Source organism: Bombus pyrosoma, linkage group LG8, assembly GCF_014825855.1.
Source record: "Bombus pyrosoma isolate SC7728 linkage group LG8, ASM1482585v1, whole genome shotgun sequence".
Classification (NCBI taxonomy): domain Eukaryota; kingdom Metazoa; phylum Arthropoda; class Insecta; order Hymenoptera; family Apidae; genus Bombus; species Bombus pyrosoma.
Window position 1 is genome coordinate 10,671,443 of NC_057777.1, and position 25,542 is coordinate 10,696,984.

Here is a 25,542-nt window from a genome sequence, read left to right on the forward strand (position 1 = left end):
CGATCACATTGATAAAAATGATAACTGGTTAAAACAAAATCGGAATGTATTAAATGGTATAAAATCAAAAATGCTGGAGTGTTCTTTTGTAAACCACAAACATAGAGAAGAGTTATGATGAACTCCTCAAGCTTGCTAAGTAACATTGTAATTTTTGCAAATGATAACATAAACTTTTTAACAACTTCCTTAATAGAAAACTGTCTGCAAAAATTTTCATTGTTGCGGATTTTAGAAATGGTTCACAGCTTATTTTGGTATCTTATGTAATGTAGATAAAAAAATGAATAGTTGGTTACGGTGAACAGTTGTCTCTGGAAACGGATTCTAACATCAGAGATCAAGACAAAGAAGCGGATGTTAATGACACGTGCATCCACACAAGTCTCTAAAAACTCAGAATTAGTCATTCTTTTACGCGGTATAGCTGCAACATCGAGTATGTTCTTCTCATATTATTTTAAATTTATTTATTAATATTTAATATGTTTATAATTAATTAATATAATATGATTGGCGCTCTTTTAAAAACAAATGTATATTCTTTTCAGAAAATCTTTCCACTTAATCTGTTACGTCTCTCAAAACGCGAACGGACTATTTAACTGGAATAAGATGTTGGGAAATTGCTCGGTTTGATTTGATACTTGTACGGTCAAAATAACGGGATTGACAAGTAGGTACTTGATAAGGAATGAATATGGGCTTAAACGATCAGCTGTATTTCGTGACTAGGGTTTCGTGAAATCCAATCCAGGCACCGCCAATTTGAAGGTAGAAGAGAATAACACTCGATATGGTCACTGTAAGTTGGTAGATACTGGCGATGATCACGAGATCCGCGCTGTGAATTGATCGAGAACCGGTAGTGCATCAGAGCAATAGAACTTATGGAGGCCCAGGAATATGCCGAGGCAATCGACAAAAAGAGAGAGAGAAAGATATTTTTCTATCAGAACTGTGGCTGTGTGGCCATATATCCATATCTATGCGACCAGATAAATTTGTATTTTATTTCTCAAATTACTGAAAGTTATTAAAAGTTTTTTTGGTCATTTGTTTAAATCTTTTTGTGTAACTAAAAAAATACATGATAATAACACTAAAATCAATAAATAAAATCAAGAATGATTATTACTGGAACGATATTATTATTGGTATGGTAAAAACATCTACGATCTTAAGAAATAACACAATGAAGAAATATTTAAGAAATATTAAAACTGTTGAGAAGATTGAATTAAATACAGTACCTATATTTTATTAAATTTAAAAGTAATTTATTTTACATTTATTTATTATGAAACAATATTAGTTTTCTCATTTTTCCCTTTACTTGTTTTTTTAGTGTTACTTATTGTTATAATCTTCCCAATATAAAAATATTTTATGTTAATATAATACTTAGCAATTATATATTAATCAAGTCTCCTTTGTAATTTGCAAATGTTTCCTATGACAATGTCTGGTCAAACATATTGAGAAATACTCTAGTACATGTACATTTAATGTCGAAATAAACAGATAGAAACGATTTTATTCCTCAAAACTGACATCTTAAATATGCCGAATGTAGAAAGAACAAATCAAAGAGGAAAAAGGTACTGAGAGTCGACGCGTTCAGAATCTAAACGCTAAAGGCTCTAAAGCCGTTGAAGGCGATAAAGTGAGATCATTAATTCAAAATTCAAAATTTTTTATTTTTAATTTGTCTATGATCCATGCAACTTTTACCAATATGTTTGTTACACCAAACACAATATAATTTGAATCATATTTGCTTACTTAATAAAAGATAATTAAATAAGTGATAATAAATATGAATAAATAAATATAATTCAAACTATATCGTGTTTGGTTTCATTTTAACGAGAAATATCTCACAAATACGTTAGTAGAAGTTTAATTTAAAAAACGTCAAAAATAAAAAAGTTTCACTTTTGAATTAGTATTTACATACATTGTCTTAGCGATATCTGGCGTTAGATCATATTACAGTAATCGGCCGTGATGGCCAGTCGAGCTCCATGATGCGTCGAGGGGAATCTCCTCCCAGTGGTGGGGATAACGACGATGCAATTATCCAGAGATTCTTTTTTGTCAGTTATCGGAGGTTTCCGTATTTGATACGCTTTGTTATTTGATATATAGGAGGCATTATTATATATTATTAATATAATACTATAATATATAGAAGATATTATTGTGCGTCTTATCCTCACAAGAGAAAAACTCGGAGTGGGAGAGAGAAGAGCGCAGTTACGACACAATATCTACTTCCCTGTTGATTCCATTAGAATAAGCTCTATGATTGGATCTGATGCTTTTGGTACAGACTACATTATATATTTTGATAGCCAACAGTAATCAAAAAGCTAGACGTGCTACTGGCTTCGTTGCTCGACACTCGATTATCAGACATTGCTTACACTAGAGTCTGGTTGAGTGATTAGACCGAACAGAAACAACTTGTTACGGCGAGCACAAGTTCATTTTAGTGTCGTTGGCAGTTATCGTTCGAACATTCAGCCGTTAATTCGGCGGGTATCAAGTGCAGTGCGTATCATCATTGGACACGCAAACATATATACGTAATAATAGACAAAGTTGGTCGAGCAAAGTCAAACTCTCGTTAAAATTAAAGTATTGTATTTTCAGAAAAAAAGGAAAAAGAAATCAATTAGGAAAAAGAGAAAAGCTATTTAACAATATAAGATGAAGGAACATCAGACCATAGTTTCTGTATTTAATGTTGCAATTGTTTTGTTGTTGGTAAGTAACATGAAAAAAACCTTAATAAATTGGGGTTAGGTTACCAACTACTTACAATAACTTTATACAAAGTTATTAGTTAACATATATATGTGCTTTCATATCTTCCTTATACTTCTTAAGACAAATTTTTTTTGCAGAATTGCTCAAAAAGATGTTTTTATTATTAATAATTAATTTAAAAAATAATTTTATTTTGGTTCTGGAAGGTTTTATTGAATGATACTTGTTTTAGATAAAAGAACTTACAAATTTTAATGTCCTCGACCATTCGAAGAAACGTGTTTCTACAATGAATAGTTAATAAAAAATAATGTTTTTCAAAGGCTAAAAGAATTGGGTCCTGAAATTTACAAATTTCTCGCTCTGATAGTTTAGATTTGATAGTAGTAATTCTTTTCGTGATAGCTTCTAATTTTTTTGTTGTTGCATTTATTGAATCATTCTGGACTAGTGTCTATTAGTAGTGGAATAATGTCTCTGTGTTATTGACCAAATTTTTTAAGTTTGAAGGATGAATATATTTCTGTAACAAACTTTGAGTTAAGTATTAAAAATTTTTTGACGTTCGAACCAAATAATCGCGATAAGCCGACTGAATTGGATAGTTAGATTACAAAGCTGTTGATTGAAACAATATGTTGATTCGGCAAACTGCTTTTACGACTTGAACTAGCGACCGTCTCTGCAGTTTTAGCACGTAGAAGTTTCAATAAATTTAAAAGTACAGTTTGAATCATTCAATTTTTAAGTTTTAATGATTAATCAATATGAATGAAAATTTCTAAGGAATATTTTAATATTAATAATTAAGAAACATTAAACTATTCTTTTTTAAATTTTCTTTTCTCGCTGAAAATATTTGAAACTATGCGTATAAATATAAACGTAAGTATATTGTAGGGAAACACTTTTGTGTTTCTCAAAAAAGGAAATCAGGTTTTTTGGGAATTCATAGAATCAGAAACATTACAAGCTTAATGTATCTTATCTTTTGAAAGGTCTCCAACAGTGCCCACAGCGATTCTCGTCGATCGTATGAGGAACCCCGCGCTTCTTCATCAGGAAATTGGAAGTGGCCTCTAAATCAAAATAATGCAATGGGAGAAACCAGATCTTTCACGAAGATGAACACAGCTAGTTTGTTTCTTAACAAAATTAAAGATTTTTTTGCTCTTTATTTTTAGTTAGGGAAGAACATCAACACTTTATTTAACGTCTTCCCTTCTTTTTTCTTACATGTGTTCAACAATATTAGAAAATGGTAACATCGCATTTCTTGATGATTATACCGCACTGATACAACCGAGGGTGGGATCAGTAATACCTTCTTGTAAAGGGCAGAGCTATTGTGAAGATGTTCCGAATTATCCTACGAATTTGGTGAAAGATATCATTGCCAGAAATCCACATCTTGTAAATTATACTTCTGTTGACATGGTTGGTATCCATTTTTGTAAAACTATTTTCATCTTCTAATCGAAGGTTATAGGAAAAAGACAAGTACATATTTGTCGATTTTCTGATTTTAATGTCATCTTACGATAAAACAGGAGAATCTTAATATGACATAATTGGAAATGAAAATGATCTGTTAATTTCAAAGACGTTAGTTTTTTTTAAATAGCTGTTAGGTCAACGAAGCTGTATAGAAACAAAAAATATAACTACTATATCAAAACAAATAATGTTTCAACATTATGAATAGAAATTTAAAAATTCTAATATTTTGCAAACTTTAAAATGGATTAAAAAAGAAAGAAATATGTAAACCCACAAAAAATATAGAGAGAATTTTAGTAATAGGAGATTGACTGATAATTAATTGCATTTTAAAGCTGCTTTGCTGTAAAATATAATAAATATAATTTATCATGTTCTTCAAATTTTTTCCGACACTAATTTGTCTTTTTCTAACACTTTTATCTTATCTTTTTCTTAAATCCTATAAGTTATTTTATTCTTTTATTTTTGTAAATCTACATAATATCCGAAAACAATGGATATATACTATTTTATTTTCCAAATTTGGCTTTACTTTCAGATAGATATGCTCAAACCCAGACTAGGAGAAGATTCTGTTGAGACAGAATCGTTCTGTGCATCATCTGTAAGTATAATTTAGCATTCGATTTCTATCTGTATCTTTCATAACACAATAATTTCAAAATAATTTCAGGAGCATGTCGTCCTTCCGAAAACGGCGGAAAATATGAACAACGAGTGGAAGTATATCCTTAACAACGAAGAATTGAAACAGGGAGTACGTATAGAAAAATGCATGTAAGTATATATTTTGTTTCCTAGATGAAAGAAATGTTTCATTAACACCTTTTCACTCTATTTCTTTTACGCCACAAAATGCTAACAGGTTTATATAATAATATGTATTGCTACTACGTATATAGGAAATAGAATATTATAACAGATTGAACGGCATAGACAACAGTGATGGGAATACATAATTACTGAAAATCTTATTTTTGTCAATTTCATTATTGAATACCCTAGATCAGTGGTCCTCGATCTGAGGTATGCGTATCCCCGAGGATAAAGACTTTAAGATTATGTCAGAATTTGATTGATTGCTTATTACAATTTCAATAATTTTATAAGATTAAACATAGAAAAGATAATGTCTATACATGTTTTATATTATTCTCACTATTATACTATAACTATAGTTTTATCCATGTAACTATACTTCTCCAGGGAGTACGCGAAGCATAAAAGTGTCTTGAACCAAGTCAAGTTATTTTTATCGATACAACAATGCAATTTCTATTTAATGTTTTAAAGCTTCTCTGCAAAACATGCAGTCAGTCACGAATGTTAATACTTTCAGCACTAAAATTATATAACAATTTAACCTAAGATTAAGAAGAAGTAAAGTAAGTCCACCGTAAACATTTGCATTCTTTTTAACATTGATAAAGTTCAAAATTTTGCAATTTCTGGTATAATTTCGTTTTATGATTTTTGTAAACTAAATGTATAATCATATCATTTTTTGGAAATATGTTAACTAAATTCGTAAAATTGATATAGGTTTCAGTAGACTTTAGTTACTGACAGGAGCTTTCATCATAAAACAAATCGATAATTAGGAAAAACGCTTGCACTTTAAGAACGATTTTTAAATCATTTCTTTTTTATAGTAACGAAGGCCAACGCTGCAGCATAAAGGATGGCATATCAATGGGTTACGAAACCACATGTAAACAAAAGTTCGTTTATAATCAACTCCTAGGCCTAGAGGATGATGGTTCGGTTGCCTACCAGCATTTTCGGTTTCCATCTAGTTGCTGTTGTCACGTCAAATTCATCGGCACTTCGATACGGATTGGCGGAGTAAGTGATTTTCAAAACAAATCAACCAACACCAATTGATTTCATTAAAATCGATTAATCTTCATTTTTCATCGGAGAATGTTATAATTGGCAGGTGATTGTACAATAATATATACAATACACGATACAGCTGCCATGTTAGATAAAATTGTGCGTATATTAATATAGAGCTTCTTAAAATGTTAAAGAGAAGAAAACAAATTGCAGAAATTTTTATTCAAAGTTAATTTTTTGCATTTTAAGTTTTTGTTTGAGTAACAAATTTTACAAGATAATATTAGATAACATATAACTGAACAATTATAATTTAATCTTTTTTAATTTCAACATAGACTAATTTTCAAAGGAGAGAATTATGTTCTTTTATATTTTTTACTGTATAGTCTTTTTTTATTACCTCGACATACTAAATACTACATATTAGAAAATGAAATCAAACGAGATACTATGTTATCTACATCTGAAGCATTACCAATAACATAATTCGTTACTTATTGTTATAGAGATTTTCTTCTCCAAAGGACAATCCCAATAATCTGAAACATTAATATAAAAAGTAACATGGATCTTAATCATCAGACATTTATTATACGTTGCCTTAAATGTTTTAATATAATTTATTCCCCATAATATGAAAAGTGACAGAAAATATGAATACAAATATAACAAAATTTAAATATGGCGGGAAGACGAACGAAGAAGATATAATATATGTGAAGTACGACAAAACAACAAAAAGCAACAGTTCTTTAGAAATATGTCCTGAATCTTTTTATTTTACCAAGAACTGTATGAATAAATAAACCTTTTTAAAACATCAAATTTCCATTACATTTTGTATTAAATTTTTCCAAAACAGGAATAAGAATATACATAGTTAAACTCTTATAAGTCGACCTTTTTCGCCTACGAGTGAAACAATTATAAATGATTGTAATTGTTACTTTGATGTAAAATTTAAGAATTAATAACTGTAATAAAGAGACAATATTGTAGCAATGCAATGTATACTAAATACTAATAATAGCAACTAATAAAACACAGTAGCACAGTATCATGCAGATAAAATAATTTTGTAAAATATTCACAAGATGCGGATCCACTTCTGATTTCGACAATTTTTTAATATGTTGTCAAGGTTATCACTCTGAGTAGCGTTGTGAAAGTTTTAGTTAAGAGTCGCCGTTTATTAAAATGTTATTATCAAAACAGGTTTATAATACAATTATTTTGTATTTTGATACGATAACATCGATAAGCACAAGCGAAGGCGCTTCACATGCCCCTGCACCCTGTCTGTAAGGAAAGTCTAGCCTGATTTAACCCTAATCTAATTTTAAGCTAATCAAAATTGAGTCTGGTTTGGGGAGTTCAGGAACTCGGTGCAGTACATGTTGGAATTTTGTTTGACGTGGAAAGTGCTGCGCTACCTTTTACGACTCGTCATTCGAATGATGATACGACACTCATTGACGAATACGTGGTCCCCTCGGTAATTATGGAAGTGATCCTGGGGGGACGAGGGCGGGTTGTACGTAGGTGAGTTCACGGTTGGCGTACGGTGTAGATTTGCGTATTCACTGACTTCCGGTTAGGGACAGGTGGTAAGGAGATGTAGCTGGCTGGATCCTATTACCTCAGGTGCTGTCCCAGGCCATCACGGCCGGATTGTCTCGAACTTACACGATAGTTCAGGTAGGAAGTGGCGTGAGGTGTGGTGGTTGCTCCGCACGTCGAAATTAACAGGGAAGAGGCTTTGTAACCCTCCTGGAAACATTGAGGACGGCCACCGCAGAGTTTCACTTAGGAATCTGGCACTACTCCGCCGTTACTCTAAAAAAATGTCCGGTTTAAAAATGTAAATAGGAAATTCGGAAAATTATATTATTTTGTATAAATCTTTTGTGATAATAATTTTGTAATAAATGGCGGCCCCCAACTAAAATCTTTCTTCACAATAATAATTTATGATTTAAATGGAGAATCCATGGAAATTCTTAAGATTTCGAAAATCAAGGGTAAAGCGTTTAGTTGGTCACATTCGAAGGCAGAACATATAGCAATAGACTTTAAAAAGTTATTATGAAATACGAAAAAGGATGTTGACCATTAACCTAATAAATTAACGTTAAGAAAGCAACTCGAAGATAGGATTTGAAAAATGAGTGAAAACTTTAACGAATATCACCACGACAAACTAGTTTTGACTAATCAGGTCGGAATTGAAGAGGAAGAAGAATTATTGGGCCATATAATTGACGGCAACTTCGATGAACGTCTATGTGATTGTCACGTCGGAGACACAAGAAATCAAGAAACCGATAGATCGCCGGTGATCTCCTCGCGTCGCAATTCGAACGTTTCACGAATAAGGTAAAGAAATTGAACTTCGTATAAGATGATGGAAGTTTTATTATATAAATCTAACAGAGTGACGGTTCAAAGTGTTACAACAGAATAAGGTCTTGAGCGCTAATTTAGGAGGGTTTTTATATTGAGGTTTTAGTCCCTTTGGATGGGTTATCGTCGGATGTATATCAGAGGCGGCTATTCCGTTACTGTTTAGTTATTATTTCGATAGCTGTGGCATGCAGATATGCGTTGCTTTGAGATATGGGAGAGATGGTTAGTCGGATGATACAAAATGACTAGATAACTCTTTGTTAAAATCGTAAAGTGTATTTTGAAATAACAAATAGATACAAGAATGTTCGCTAAGTCGCTCGGTACTAACTGATTTGCTAAGATTGTGTGTAACTCGCTGATGAGATCGCACGTGATTGAGACTGATGAAACTAGTCTCCTTACAATCGCGTTCGTTTATATTATATTGATCGAGTTGGTACCGGTAAATTTTCAATCGCTTTTGTTAGACGGTCCCACGTAGTGACGAAATTGTTTTTGCCCGGAGTTTAGTTATTATTACAGTATATGTGTATCCTACGATATTGATACTCTGAGGCAAGAATACACGTGGCTTGATTTGTCCTCTAGCACGTACGCCGCTACAGAGACATTGTCGTTATTGTTTGAAGCTTTTGGGAAAATAATGTTAAGATCTGAAAGTAATAAGATAAAGTAAGTTTGAAATCTGGTATGTAAACTGATAGGAAAAAAAAGAGAAACACGACTAGTGTATGTACACTTTCAAAGAGGGAGAAACGATTGCGTTTCACCTGCGGCAAATTTGGACATAGCTATAAAAACTCTAGGAAGCCGAACTCAGATAAAACAAAGTCGGTAGTCGTTTCGCCTATCGATACTCAAACCTCTACAATTGCAGAACATCATCATTGATGATAAAAAACAAGAATCATTGGGCACGTATGCCTTTTGGAAATACTTATTTCCTTGACTATTGACTCTCGTGACTATTATGTTTTATTAACGGAAGAAAAAGAACAATTATATTTTTTCGAAGCGTTAATGAATTCAGATTGCATTATAGATCTTATGACAAAGTCTACATATTTAAACCTTTTTAATACTTACAAATGTAAACCTGATAGGGTGGGAGGGAGGGGGTGTTTGGTTACGGCCGCTTAAATAAATCTCTATTATCAATTATCGGTTGTATTATGAGTAGAATTGAAATTAGATTTATTGATTGCAAGCACTAAATTGGAAGATATAATAATGCTTTCTTATAATTATTATTTCTTTACTTAATATTTATTCGCAAAAAGCACGTCCAAATTTCAGACTGAACTGCTAAAAACTAGTAACAAAGTTAGTAACAAAAGAGAAGAAAAGAATATGGATGTTCAGTCATATTAAACAAATGAATGCTATATCATTCTCCCATTTATATTACAATCTATGTATAAAGATAATTTATTTTTAGTATGTCGAAAATTTCTGCTATCACGCATTACACACACGCACTCATTTTTCGTAGTAATCCAACAAAATTGTTGCCAAATAATATATTTATTGTAAAGTTTATGATTATTTCGGATGAGACTCCTTCTTATAATATGCTCGAGCACAAATTTACAACACAATAACGGAGTTTGACGGTAACGCTTAACCAAAATGTGGATATGAAATATAACATATGAAATTTAATGATATATTAAATATGGAGACTATAGAAATATAAAGCAAAAGAAATCTTCGTTACAATGTTATACGAATATATAAATTTAAAATGGGAGACAGGTAAAGTGGATTACAAATAATAGAGTCTTAAACAAGATTACTGTAGAAGATAGATATCCACTTTCCTGATAGAAGATAGGTCACATTGCTAATAACTCTTATTTTACTAATCTAGATTTGAAAGATGATTTTCATCATGTGTCGATTCCACAAACTTCCATGAAATAGCTTCTTTCGTCACACCAGATGGGCAATTTGATTATCTAAAAATGACTTTTGGTGTAGCTAATGTACTGGTTGTATTTTAGAAATTTATCCGTTTAATATTTAAGCCCTTGATTAATTCTGGTAAAATACTGTTGTACCTCGATGATATTTTCATCGCAACAAGTAGTATTTCTGAAAATTTAGATATACTCAAGGAAGTATTAAAGCTATTATACCGATATAAGGTAAAATAAAAATTCAATAAATGTAAGTTTTTGTCGACTTTAAGACAACATTATATCAAATACAGCTAACATGCAAGCAATTCAAAATTTTCCGCAACTTAAAATCGTAAGACAAACTCAGGTCCTTCTAGGATTAACAACAAGAGTTATTTAAAGTTTTAATATTCCATGTTTGATAACATTTCTATATCTTACATATCAAAGGTGGGACAGTATCGCTTGCTTGTGTACGGGTACAAATAGAGCACGAATTATTTAGACAAGAAAGTGACTCTATAGTGCTGCGACTAGACTCTATCTAACAGTACTACGAAATCCAACTTTTAATTAGATTAAATGTAGCTGTAGTTGCAATATTAAGTTATTTTAAGTGCGAAGTGGATCGGTCACAAAGTAAATCAAGTAAGTAAAGATGAAAATATGCGTTAACTCTCAAGAGATATCTTGATCGTCAGATCAATCGTGTGGACGTTTGCTCGGTCAACAGTGATAATAAGTGTGGGGACAGTCCAGTTCTAGGAATATATCGCTGGATCATTCGCGTGATCGCTAACGAGATCGTTACACAAAGAGTGACAGAGGGAACGTTCGCAGAGTAATTTGTGCGACCAGGGAAGGCACAAGAGGCGCGATTCGTCCGTCGATTCAAAACGAAGGCAGGTTCACGGATATTCCCGTGATGACTGTTCGATCTTTTATCGTGATCGTTCACACAGATCGCGAAGCTGTTCTTCGAGAGAAGCACTCCGTGAAAAGGTGAAGCGACTGGAGTTAGAGTTGCAAAATGAACGCACGGTGCCAATATTCGATACCTTTCGCGCCAGTGTCTAGATAGAGCAGTGCGTACAACGAGTGAATTGGTTTGTGTGACGGTATCAGTGATCCGACGATATGATCGTCAGGATCATCGAGCGAGATTCGAAAGTCCACGCTCAACGATTTTATGATGAGGAGTAGGAGTACGACCAGGAGTTTGTGGAAATCTTTGAGTCATCTCCTGATCCCATAATATCGAAAGCCGGCACCATTTGGGAGCTTATTGGAAGAAGTCGCTAACTTCTACGCCCGACCTAGATAGAAGTTAGGCGACTATTATCTTGCAAAGATGTCGAAGTTGCGTGCCCTGAAGCTTTATATTCCTAACACGTAGATAGCGGATGCCGTAATAGCGGACATCGGCTCGCTCGATTCGCGATTCATTGCTTGCACGCAAGGTTGAACGAAATGGGTACAATACTGTGAACAGAGCCTGAAGAAAACAAATCCGGTATCGCTCGTTCGATCACAACCGACCGACATTGGACAATTATACGTCTCCGTTTGTAGGATATGTACGATGTTCTTTGCTATATAATGTTTTGTTCAATTGTAATACTTAACATAGTGAACCCGCAACGACGTACTTTTGCCGCTCAAGGAGCACCGATTAGTTAAAAGTTACGAAGCCTTCGTTAGCTATACGTTGGCTCATCCTAGCGTTTATTTCCTTGAGAAACCAGTGCCATTAACAACACTGGATTTGTTTAATTAACAACTCCATAACCTAAACGGTAGCCCAGTCATCCCCTTCGGCTTATAACATACAAAAAGGTATACGGCTTGAGTATGCTTGAATCAAAGTATAATCTTACTTTATTTAGTTATTGATGAGAAAAGAAACGTCTTCATTTGGGGTTCATTCTGTTCACATCCACCTTTTAATTTTAAAGCTAAAAGGAAAAATATAAATTAGTTTTACATTTACTTACCTACCATTATTTTGCTAGGCACGACACAAAAACTCTTTATTTAGTAGTTTTACTAAATGATGTTTTAAGGTTAACGTGCTTTAATTATTATTGTTGAAGGTCACCATTTCTAAGAAAACTCTACATCTGCTCTTTTTAACTTTCTAAAGCACTGAAGTCATCGACAGCGTATAGACAAAAGACTGGGACGAAGGCAGACCATAAACAGTCGACAGGCGACTTTGGCTTCGGGGTTTTCAGTTATAGGGTAACACTGCTAGCGTGCGGATCTGGACCAGCTCAAAGTATTATTTCATACTTGTACTTTCACTTCTGTATTTAAAATATATTTTTCTCCCTTATAATTTATCCACGCGTCTCTCTCTTTATACATCTAATAACCTCAACAGGTTATGGGCCCAGAGCTGTAAATTACAAGGTAGCAACGCGAAGTGAATAAATTGTTAAAGTGTTGTGCTTAGTAAAGTAAGTGATAGTACTAAAATGGAATCAGCAAGTGCGAAGATCGAGATGTTACGTGGCGAAGAAAACTGGCTTCAGTGGCGCTTTGTCATGCGTACACTTTTGGAGGAACATGACGACCTGATCAACGTGTGTGAAGGGAATCTGTATCATGCAGGTAACAACGCGGAGAAAGAAATCGCCCGTCAAAGATTTTTGAAGGCAGATCGGTTAGCGAGAAAATTAATTGTGACATCAGTAGGAAGGAAACCGTTGGATCTTCTTCTATGTTGCACAACAGCACATGAAATGTGGAAAAAGTTGAATACAGTATATGACATGAAGTCGGATGAGAATCTAAATATGGTCCAGAAGCAGTTCTTCGATTTTAAATGGGAAGAATCTGAAAATGTCTCTCACAATTTATCAAAGTTGGAACTGATAGCGGCGAAGATAAAAGCCCTTGGGAGTCAAATTGGCGAGAAAATGCTGATAACGTGCATTTTATCGGTGTTACCAAACAAATTTGACCATTTTCACAGTGCGTGAGTAGAAAAATGTTAATATAAACAGTGTGCATTAACTACTTATCTTATCCTCCATATTAATTGCCCTTCTTGGTTTATCTTTGTTCCTCAAAAACAGAAAGCTCTTAGCGGGAACCCATTTACTTTTGTAAATACTATTAGTGCCAGCATTCGATTTTGAAGTTCTTATTTCCTTAATTCTCTAGAGCAATGACTCACAAGAATTTTTATTTTCTTTTTTTTGTCGATTTCTTTAGGTTTGCCGAAAGACATTGCTATTTCCATTAACCCATTGTGCCTGTTATGCTATCTAATTTATATTTTGGCAATTCCATAGGTTTGAACAATCGCGATATATTCCTAAGAGCCTCAAAACTTTCTCATTTCTCTATTCTGTCATTTTTGCATGCGTTGTATCGCATCAGATCCACAAGATCAACTAACTTCCTAGTTGATTTACACCTGCATTTATATCGACCCTACGAAATACCTCCGTACCAATCAACGATACGTATGATCGAGCGGAACGTTTGTACCACTGAAAATACCTAAAGTTCCCGTGATTCGAGATTTGGAGTGGACGTCAGTTTATGACTCGGACAACACATTTCCCTTTTTTGGGAAATTCCGAAGTGCCTGCCTCCCCGAGCTGTAAACCTTATGACGCAGGCATAATTAAGAGAATAAAAAACACCTTAACTGTCGATGGGTCAGAGGAAAAGGGAAACACCTGGCAATACCAGAGGATATGCACCCCCGAGAGTACAGGTAAACCAAAAAAACCCAGGAACGGAAAGTCACAATGTATGGACGAAATGCAGCTGCTAGAGGGGGGAGCGACAACATCCTAGGACAGTCTTCATCAGAGCGCCTTACCGTTCGTGAAAAACTACATTTTCTTCAGTCTCAACAAGATCGTATAGTCGTTGTGATCAGAGCATCAAACTCTGCTTGTATCCTAAAAGGGCAAATAAAGTGCCAAACTATATTAACATTCGATATATTAAACTTACCTCCACCCTGAACGTTAATTCATTCAAGGTTCGCGATATAAACCGATCGGTTGATATGACCGGTCGCTAGTTAGTTGAAAATTCGTAACACCCGTTACGGCAGATAAGGAATAATAGAGAAAAGATACAGACAGAGAAACGGAGGTGAAAGTGAAAATTTGTCGCTGAGTCTGCTGGGTAAAACTAAGCTATTATTACTTGTAAACAATTGCTATTGAATAACGAAGTTTTATTTATTAGCAAAATTTTTATAAATTGTTCAGAAATATACAAACGAGGCATTTATTCAGTTAGGTATGATTCTGAAAATATCAGAGGTGTCAAAATGAAATTTATCACAACTCAAATATACACCTGATACACCTAATGTTATCACAATCTTTTCTTGCGATTTTGATTTTTGAAAAAGTTGAAAGAAATTAATATAATTAGATATAAATAAATAATACTATTATAAATAACAATAATATATTAATATTAATAAGTAAGATATAATAAGTTTGAAAAATGAAATGAAGTAAAATAATAGATTTTTTAATGGTTCTAAGGAGGAAAAAGTATAAGTTTAAATAAGTTTTAATATTTGTTAAAATGCGATTTGATCATACAATAGCGCGCAACTTGGTTGGCCCACTGTGCGGCCACAAATACCAATCGTGCTGTAGTAGAGAGCTAAGTGTTGATTGATGCGGATGTGTCGTCAGGAAGACCTATAAAACCCGATGATTGTATGCAAATAAACATTTCTGTTACAAATCTTGACCATCACAACTCATCAAGTATAAAATATGAAATTGTGTGAACCATCTAACTAACGCTAATTGCATAACATTCTTTTACTATATGCACAGCGTTCATGCACAAGTATTAAAATCTGGGACACATGCAGCATGTAGCACGATGCGAGATCCGACGCGGCAACTGTTTCTACTTACCACACCATGAAGTTTTGAAATCGTCCAGTTTTAGCACCAAATAAAGGATGTTTTCAACGATTTCAAGGGTACTCCCAATAGTGAGTCGTTGAAGAGGCAACTGCGTCCGGGATCAAAACTACATGAAGTGGTTAGGTCGTGATAGGTATTGAAAGAACACTTAGATATATTCAACACTAAATATTTATTCACAATATATTCTGGGTGTACACTGAAGCGCAGATTACTATTAACGGTGCGCAATTTGCGATTAACAGTTCGCCTGCTGATCGATGTGTTTTGATGCGACGGGAGTTCGGCGATGATTGCGCGAGATGTCGAAGATTTGGATTGTTAATTGACTCGGATCGTGCGATTGTAACGGCCGTTGGGTGTTGACTCTAGTCTATCTTCCGTACGGACTCATTGAGCATTCCTTAAAAACCAGAGCAGGGGTGCAGTGCGCTTGGAACCTGGCATCCTCACACTAATGCCTTTTCATTTATGTTCCAGGTAAGCTAGTACACTGAACAATTAACCATCGATATTATCACAGATCGTGAAATTATTCAATCCTCTGAGATAGCTAACTACAGTTATCATGTAGGCGGAGATTATCCTGCAGGCGATATGGGGTAAAAACTACGACTGGGATACTCCACTTTCAACTTTGAAAAATGACGACAATTTGTCAATAATCTCGAGGTGTTGGATACTATACATATCTCGATGACTGCAAGTATCGTCGATGACACAACAATTCCAGCTGCTCGATTTGCGAACGTCTCCGAGCCGAGATAAGCCTTGCTGCCAGCAAAACGAATCTAGCATCCCTCAAGTGCCACTGCAACTATACGCCATCTGATGACGGTGCACGTCTGAAGCGACCCCACTCTCCATGCTCTAGCATGGGTCAAAGGATTACTTTCCAAAGGCATACTTATGTCGTGAATCACGTCGCAGAAATTCAAACTACTCTATCGGAGGCAGAGTTACGGACCAAACACTGATAGTCCTGTGAGCTCTGCATCTCGCGCTTTCTCAGGCTTCAAGTGGATTGCTCCGGGTGGCCCGCAGCCGACAATTCAAACTATACCTCTCACGTTGTGCATGATAACGAATTCGAAACACCGGTACTAATAATGTGCTTCTATTTCTGCAGTCACCTCTTTCGCATCATCGCATAGTATCTCTGGTGCCTCTATATTGTTCAGAGAAAGTTCTTGACGTTCAAGGCATCCTAAGCTTACAGGAAATCCATCATGTGCAATGGCACTGCATCCAAACATCTCAACAATCGGCTCGTGTATCACAGAGAGATCGAAGCGCTTTGCAGACAGAAGCCGTTCAAACCATGTAGCCGAATAGTGCGGCTTGCTTCAAACCTTGACGGCAATGGAATCCTGACCGCTTGAAACACTGCTAAGCTAAGACGGATAACATCTGATCATTCATTCGATCGGTCAAGCATAATTATCAAGACTGCATTTCATGCAAGAGCTCAAATGATACTGGGATCCTTCCGAAAACGACGTTCTGATGCTCCTCAAGGGCAACAGAAAGTGAAGCAGTGCAGAGTACGATGTACCTGTCGCATACGATGGCGGGCGAAAGCGGCAATGCAATTTATTCTTATTACAGTACTCGCGTCATCCATATTAAGACAGCTTCCAGTTACTGAACCGATGCCTTCCTCGTTGCGCTCAGACGGTTCACATGACAATGGGAACTCTGTAGGACGTTCACAACCGACTGCAGAACTAACTTCGTCAGCGCGAATGCGGAGTTTCCTTCAAGCAGAGTTCGATCCTCGCGTCCGAACTGGCGATCTTCGGCACAAGGTGAAAATTCATCCAATCAGGAGCGCTTCGTTTCGACAGGCTATGAGTTACATTCAAAGAGATGACGACGCTGCTGTACCAAATGGATGCCCGTCTGAATTCACGGCCATTCCACTCACTATCGAATATATATGATTTCTACAGCTTGCGCCTGTATACGCATAGAAACATACTGTTCGTCACCATCCCGGAGTCAATGTTAATTGAGGTGATGTCGCAACAACTCTTCGGGTAGCAGCTCGTCCAGCAGGAATTGTACCCGTTTTGAATACGATGTAGCCAGATAGTGTATCAACTGCAGATGCGAGCAAAGACGGAACGCGCAATAACCGTAAGGATCTCCAGTAGCATTGTGAGGAGGTTTATCACGAAGTCAATTCTTCTGTCGATATCAAAATAAGAAAATGGACACGGTAAAACCATTCCAAACGCCTTGATAAGACTGCCCTTTTCTCACACTGATTGCTGACGTCATCAGAGCATTAAGCTTATCAATTTCTCGACAGTCAGAAGGAAGTTCGTTGGCGAAATTCTTAAAATTGCGTTCGTGAACTTTCAGCTCACTGTAAGAGCGCGTTTCACCTCACGTCAATACCAACGCGTCTTGTTGTATGCGTGTTATCGTGCCGTTTTGCGAAACATTTCTTTTATATCAACCAGAAATGTCACATTGTTATAGTTAATTCTGTAATGTTTTGTAAAATATTTATAAAATATTACTTACGTTGTCAAATTCAAATTCTTGTTCATTGTCAACTGAAACAAATAGGACAAAAATAATGAACAATTTTCTAACAATGCTCAACTCAACTTAACTTGGCGTGCGAGATATATGTTCAATTACAAATAAAAAGCGGCACATAACAAATACAGGTAAAGAAACTAGTTTAATTGATTATTGTGTATCAAGGAATTCGCAGATCCGCATTTATTATTTTTATATATTTATATCTTTAAGTTTTTCTAAATAACTAATTCTTCCCTAAATTTTCTATTGTAAAATAAACGAAGTAAATTTTGGTTTAAAACGATTAAAATAAATATAATTGACAGGATGTTGTGCGTATTACGAGGATATGATGATTTCCTGATTGCACGGTTCAAAATCAACTCTTTGCACATAGGCTTCTTCGAAACAATACTTGTCAAAGCAATACTACCTTTAAATAATACTTCTGAGGTGAATAGACCTCAAGATAGTACTTCACAAAACAATACTTTGCGAAACTCATCGCACTCGATCTTGTACGTTGACGGACGTGCAAACATCATTCTCTTCTCTTCAATCGGATGTCCTTTTCTGAAAACCTATGCTTTCCCAAGTCGATGGAGTGAGAAAAGATTGATATGCGGAAGTAGGGTAGAAGGAGAAGGAGAGAGAGAGAGAGAGGGAGAGAGAGAGACAAGTACACGCAATCCGGATTCTCACAGATTACCTGAAGGATTGGTGTCACGATTTACCATGCCTCAATTGTGATTTGAGTAACTCATATCAGCAATTAATTAATTTAAAAATCCGCTATATCGTAAGCAGTTTCTTATTAATATATTAATTAATAATAAAGTTGATATGTTTTTCATTATTATTCGACAACGATGACCAGCTTTTAACGTTTTTTACGGAGAATCTTTTCCATCCGTATTTCACAATCGATAATCGTTCGTCAATTCTATTCGGAGTTTTCACGTAGATTTCGGAAGGACTAAGATGCTTTTGAGGTTTGTGAAGAAAATTTAGGGTAAGTGGATATAGAAAGACAAAATCATGTGTTTCCGGAGCAGTAGCCATTGGTTACCCTACTTTCAAGCAATATTAAACCTGTCTTACAATAAGTAGATTTGAGATTATCTGGAACGTCATTTCACAATCATCAGTACATTTTTTGCATATCAATATCTGTGTCAGACCATATTAAGACGAGTCCCAAGGCTCATAATCTTGCAATACTCTTCTAGACATTCTTTTATCTTCAATAACAGTGGAAATAATTTACATATTCTATCTGGAATTTAAATGAGACACACGTCGATGGTCAGCGATGCTTAGCGAGGAAACGTTGATAGAAGAGAACGGGTATGTCGGGATTAAGATCGGGGTCGCGTACTTCGTTAGCGGTTACTGCTCGCCCAATGTCAGCCTGAACACCTTCGACGGCTATATGGGGAGACCCGACATGTCCATCGGGGTGGCGGTGAGGACGTGCCTAGAGCTTATCGTCGCAGGGGACTTCTATGCCAAATCCAAGGCGTGGGGTGGCAATAAGACCGATAAAAGGGGAAGAACGCTGTTCGAGGTTTTGGAGAGGAATTACTTGGCTCCGATTAGGATTGGTACGGGTACCACGTTTCAGAGAGGCACCAGGAGTAGTTTTTTGAACGTCGTGAGCGTCAGCGATAAGGTGCATAAGAGGCATAAGCTTTCCGTGGTCCTCGAGGAGTATAGCGCCTCCGACCACAAGTACGTTTTCCACAAGTTCAAAGGCTTGGGTAGGTCTGTGAGAAAAGGTTGTTTCAAGTTTGCGACGAAGGACGCTGTGCCGGAAACTTTTTTAAGAACTTTCGACGACAAGAGATCGGTATAATTTATTGAGAGCGCGGGTGGGTGTGACGACGAATCAGGAGGATTTTCTTCAGAGGATCATCGAAGAAACATGCGAGTCGTTAAAAAAATATCTTTCCCCCTAAGGGAAGTAAGAACCCGAATTACTGGTGGAACGATGAGGTTGTGCGGCTCCGGGGAGAGACCCTTAAGAAGAGAAGGATAGCGCAAACAGCTAGAAGGAGAAACGAGGAGTGCGCCGTGCAGAAGAGAGCCGATTACAAGAAGAGCAAGACAGAGCTTAGGCTAACTATCTTCTCGAGTAAGAGGTCATAGCCAGACTCAGAAGGACTAAGCCGTGTGCAAGCCTTGGAAGGGAACAGGCAGCGAACATAATCGATAATCATAAACTAGAGGACACTGGTGCTTCGAAGTACGACCTTACCGAAGAAATCGGCGGTGGGACCTCCGGAGCTGGGGACACGATCCATATGGAGGACTTAAGAGAAGCGGTCGGCCGCCTGAGCGTAAAGAAGGCCGTCGGTATAGACGGGATGCCGAGGATAGTCATCAAGTTGATCTATGAACACAGAGCGCAGGATCTGCTGGCCATGGTCAATGCCAGTTACGAGATTGGCAGAATACCGGTCAAATGGAAAGTGGCCCGGCTGATCTTGCTGAATAAACCCGGGATCCCAGACTCTCCTCGTCGTACTGACCTATCAGCATTCTACTGGTGATGAGTAAGGTCTAGGAGTATACCTTCAAGGCGGTAATCGAGAAGGAATTGGGTATGGACCCGTTTCATCGAAACCAATTTGGGTTCCGCAAGTGGAAAGGCACTATCAATGCCATCACGCAGGTTTGTAAGTTTGCGGATGCCTGCAGGAAAAAGAGATTGGTCTGCGTCATGATGTGTATCAACGTCAAGAACGCTTTCAACACTTTGCGATGGGAGGTAATCATGGCGGAGTCGAGACGCAGGAGTCTCTCGTACAGGTTGACGAGGGTTCTCGTGAACCACTTGAAGGACCGCTACGTAGTTTTCGAGAGCCCGAGTGGAAGGGAGTTAGAAGGGAGATCTTTGCTAGAGTTTCACAGGGCTCAGTGGTGGGCCCGTTGCTGTGGAACTTAGTGTACGACGGTCTGTTGGCCAGATTCGACAATCAACCGAATGTGAGAGCGATCGCATTCGCAGACGACCTTGCTGTCATGGTAGGCCTGAATAAAAAGGAAAGCGTGGAGGGTACACTGAACCTCCACATGCAAACGATCATCAGATGGAGCGAGAATTCGGGTCTCCAGATAGCATGGGATAAAACGGAAATTATTTTGTTGACGGGCATGAGAGTTCCAAGGAGTTTTAGCATTACCCTGGTGGGGATGACGCTGTGCACGCACAAAGCAGTGAAATATTTAGGTGTGGTACTTGACAGTAGGAGAAATTTGTATAAGCACATAGAGGAGGTTTGTGCTAGAGCGGATGCGGTGGTAGGGGCTATTAGAGGGCTCCTACCGAATGTAAACGGCCTCTCCAATACCTGCAGGAAACTGTACTATCAGGTATGGGAGTCGGTCGTGCTATATGCCTCTCCAGTGTGGGAAGATGCGCTGAATAAGGTAGTTGACGAGCTTCGCAGGGTGCAGAGAAGTGCCCTGATCAATACCACGACTGCATATAGGACAATCTCGCACGCGGCGCTGTGCGTGCTGTCGGGGACCATGCTCATTCACATTAGGGCGATAATAATTGCAAAATCTCCAAATATGTTGTTGTATAATACTTAAGGAATCGTACGATCCGGATAATAACGAGGCTGCACCGAAAGATGTAAGTCCGAACACCAGTTTACCTATGCGCAACATATGCACGCTTTGCGTCGCAGTGCTCCGTTCAGTAGCGCTATTCCGGCGGCGCGGTGGCCCCTACATCGGCGTCACTCCGACGGAGCACACTGCCGTAGCGAAAGAGTTAAAGCGCTGAGGAAGCTAACAAGAGAGAGGAAAAGAGAGTCTAGTGGGACAGATATTTTTAACAGCGCTTACAAAGGAATAAGAAGAAAGCTGAAGAAGGAAATTGTGGAAGGTAAAAGGAGAGCTTGGGTTGGATTTTGCAGAATTTTACAAAGTGACCCGTGGGGTAAACCTCACCGCACGGTTATGAATAGATGTAAGAATAAAGGACCTGCGAATGACATGCCGATTAATACAGTGAATGACATTTTGAATAAGTTATTTATTATTGGGCATAAACCGTCGCAACACGAGGTCTTAAATGGGGACATGACGGGATATATCTCCGGTGATAGTCCACACACCGAGAATATTACTCTAGGGGAGGATGACGTAAAAGAAATAGTGGTAAACATCAATATAAAGAAGGCGGTGGGAATAGATGGTGTACTTGGCGATATTGTTATGTTAGTTGGCACACAGAGAATAGAACTTGTAACTGATGTGATGAACAATATCACGAATGCAGGACGGATTCCCAGATGCTGGAAAACAGCTAGAGTGATATTGCTTAGGAATCCGGGCAAGGACCCTAGGCTTCCTAATGCATATAGATCAATAAGTATACTCCCGATGCTGAGTAAGGTATGGGAAAAACGCTTAAAGAAAATTATAAAGAGATGTATAGAAGTGGACCCATTTCACAGGAGGCAGTATGGTTTTAGGAAGAAAAGGAGCACGGTGGACGCCATTAATCAAGTGCTAAATTTGGCGAACCTGTGCAAGAAGAAAAGGCTGATCTGCGCGATGATCGCCCTGGATATTAAGAATGGGTTCAACATCCTTAGTTAGGTCAGCATTATTAATGAAGTGACCAGTAGGAAGCTGCCTGGGAAGGTTATAAGACTGGTGAAGTATGAAGTTTCAGCTGGTGTGCCACAGGGATCGGTTCTTGGACCATTCTTGTGGAACTTGGTGTATGACAGGCTGTTGGAAAGATTGGACAATCTGGTGATGATTAAGGCTACAGCTTTTGCAGATGACTTGGCCATTACGTGTGTAGTTAAGAAAAATGAGTGTGTGAACGTGAAGATGAACGGGTTGCTGAAAACGGTGTGTGATTGGTGCGCGAGTGTCGACCTCACGTTGTCCAGGGACAAGACGGAAATAATGTTTATAACGGGTATGCGTGTGCCGCGAGTTATTGGAATCAGTTTGGGTAACTCGGTGGCCAAATCAGCAGAAAGTATACAATATTTAGGAGTCACTATAGACACTCATAAGAAATTTGACAAGTACATTGAAGCGGTGTGTGCGAAAGCGCATGTTTTGACGGAAACCCTTAGGGGTATCTTACCGAATATTAATGGACCGCCTAATGTGGCGCGGAGACTGTACTATACGTGTGGGAGTCTATAGTGATGTATGGTGCACCATGGTGGGCTGTGGCAGTGGACCTTGAGAACAATAGGAAGACGCTGAAAAGAGCGCTAAGAACAGCACTGTGTATTACAACGACGGCTTATCGTACTGTCTCACACGCGGCGCTTTGCATGTTGACGGGTAATCTACCGACTTACATCAAAGTTAGGATACGTAAGGAATCCTATGATATAACCAGGATCATAAAAAGCTCGGTTGTTGATAGCGAGACGTGTCACGGTAGTAGCACGTTGAAAGAAGAACTTGATGTAATCGGTAAGAAAGCTTATAAAGACTGGCAAAGCGAGTGGGACAATTACAATGTTACTAAGAAATTGATACAGAAGGCATCCATTTTTGCCAACAAGAGGATGGACATCGATCATTCCACCATGCAATTACTAACTAGGCGTGGAATATTTAACGTTTACAGGAAAAGGATCGGTAAGGAGGTCGACACCAAGTGCTGGGATTGAAGTGAGGCGAATGATGACGCGGAGCACGTCCTTTTTGTGTGTCCAAAATGGATTATCGGAAGGACTGAGCTGGAAAACTATGTTGGGATAAGTGTAAATGTTGATAATTTGGCGGAAGTGGTTGCAGTCAAAGAGGAATATTGGCAGAGACTTAAGAGCTTCTGTAAAACAGTTATAAGCCATAGAAGAGAAATGGAAAAACAGAAGGAGTTAGTGAATAGCAGGAGCGTGGTGATACGCGGCGAGTAGATAAGTGGTGACGTGAGTAGGGCAACCCTGATGTATGCCGATCAGCAATGCCGGGGTTGTGTGAGTCAAGACATAACAGTGGAATGAGGAGGGGTTTTTAGCGGGTATGGCAATGACATCTGGACAAGTCCCGCCTAACTCAGTGATGCGGTCACTGGGTATGCGTAATGTCATTTTCCCTTCTTCGCGTAAAAAAAAAGAAAAACAAAGGTTGGGGAGCATAAGGCGGGTATGGGGTCTCAGGGCGTAGGACCACGCCCTGGGAAACCCCGATTGATCTGATATTTTCCTATAGTCGGGTGGGGATTGGTCGATGCCTTTGGCACCCGTTAGTTCGCTGATCCGGCGCGGAGAATTTCGGAGAAGTTGGTGGGTCCATACCTGACAAGACCACTCACCTTATCTTCTCATGGGGCTCCCCGTCACCCTGTACCTGCCTCGACCGGGGTAGGGTGCGAAAGATTGAGTGGCACCAGGATGGAAACTTCTATTGACGACTTGGCGAAAAAAGATATATGTCGGATAAGCGCTAGGATTAGGGTTGTGGATGTCAAATGAATCTTCACGAGAATTGATGTGGTACAACACAGGTGAAGTTAATGTAACGATGGAGATGTTACAGTCTTGACAATTAATCGCGGCGATTGGGTACTCGCGACACTAGTGTCAATGGCCTCAGGTTCGATAACGAATCCGCTGTCAACGGGATAATAGATGTACGTTCTCCCAAAATCTAAGTCTGACTCTTTGTTAACAAAACGTGAAGTATTCACTGATCGTAAAGACGTTACTCTTTTTCGTCGATGAGATCGCACGAGAGAATGACTTTCCGTCACGATGATGCCACAGAGGAAAACTATGATGAGGTGTGTCTAAGGACACGAGATCATCAGATTCGTAGTGCGATACCTTCGTTCGGAAGGTGAAAGAAATTAATGTTACAGCTAATTGGTCAATTTCCATATCGGTGGTTAGAAAAGGATGCTAACTACCCTTGAGAGAGAGAGAGAGAGAGAGAGAGAGAGAGTTGCTAGCAGACCGCAGACGTCCAATCCAGCAGGAACGCCACTATCTGGCATTTTTTTAAATCTATCATAACTGTATTTATACGACCGTTTGCCGTCTAATGTCTTTAAGATATATCTGTCTCCTTCCAAAAGTTCTTCTGTTACAAATGGACCTCGGAATTTTTATCTAATTTGGTTTGGTTTCTTTCCTCATTTTTTTTCGTAATACAAAATCACCGAGATTAAACCTAACCACTATAACTTTAGTTTTATCAAATCTAACTTTATCATACTTAGCGCTATCCTCTGTCCTCTATTGCCTGCTGTCTTACATCAGAAATATCTACTTCTCCTTCTTCAATATTGTCGGGTAGCAATAAACCGTGTGATCTTACTGTTTTACCGGATAGTAATTCTAACAAATTCGATTTAGTCACGCGGTTGGTGGTGCAATTCAAGGACAATTGTATTTCCCCAATCGCGTCTTGTCATGACCGCCGGGTCATTTCTATTGTTGTACACATGTTCTCCAGCGTGCCCATAATACGCCCTACCTGTCCATTGACTCTACTAGCACTGGTTGCTATTAAGTGGAGTTTAATAATTTTTACTTTGACAAAATCTTGGAATTCTTCGCCCGCAAAACATCTTCCTTGATCTGCTATTATCCGACAGGGACTGTCGAATAAAAATATAGCGGACTTAAACGCTTTAATAGTATTAAGGTAATCTATTT

General features: G+C 37.7%; 3 protein-coding genes across 6 annotated transcripts; all 3 read left to right on the plus strand.

The window, feature by feature from the left end:
- Window positions 1-2,125: 2,125 nt before the first annotated feature.
- LOC122570127 (protein spaetzle-like) lies at window positions 2,126-7,177 on the plus strand. Of its 4 annotated transcripts, none has more exons than XM_043732047.1 (8): window positions 2,126-2,591; window positions 2,659-2,772; window positions 3,774-3,912; window positions 4,031-4,212; window positions 4,817-4,882; window positions 4,952-5,055; window positions 5,931-6,123; window positions 6,627-7,177. In XM_043732047.1, the coding sequence occupies exons 2-8, from the start codon at window positions 2,716-2,718 to the stop codon at window positions 6,669-6,671; spliced, it is 786 nt and encodes a 261-aa protein (XP_043587982.1). In that variant the 5' UTR covers window positions 2,126-2,591; window positions 2,659-2,715; the 3' UTR covers window positions 6,672-7,177. The 4 variants fall into 4 exon arrangements, with proteins under 4 accessions (XP_043587982.1, XP_043587981.1, XP_043587979.1 ...); XM_043732046.1 differs by having other exon boundaries at window positions 2,127-2,556; window positions 2,645-2,772; XM_043732044.1 differs by having other exon boundaries at window positions 2,128-2,556.
- Window positions 7,178-12,907: 5,730 nt separating this feature from the next.
- LOC122570262 lies at window positions 12,908-13,414 on the plus strand. Its single transcript, XM_043732358.1, has 2 exons — window positions 12,908-13,043; window positions 13,125-13,414. Exons 1-2 carry the CDS (start codon window positions 12,908-12,910, stop codon window positions 13,412-13,414), a joined length of 426 nt encoding a protein of 141 aa, XP_043588293.1.
- A 9,659-nt stretch (window positions 13,415-23,073) lies between these two features.
- Window positions 23,074-23,550, plus strand: LOC122570263. Its single transcript, XM_043732359.1, has one exon. The coding sequence runs from the start codon at window positions 23,074-23,076 to the stop codon at window positions 23,548-23,550; it is 477 nt and encodes a 158-aa protein (XP_043588294.1).
- Window positions 23,551-25,542: the final 1,992 nt, after the last annotated feature.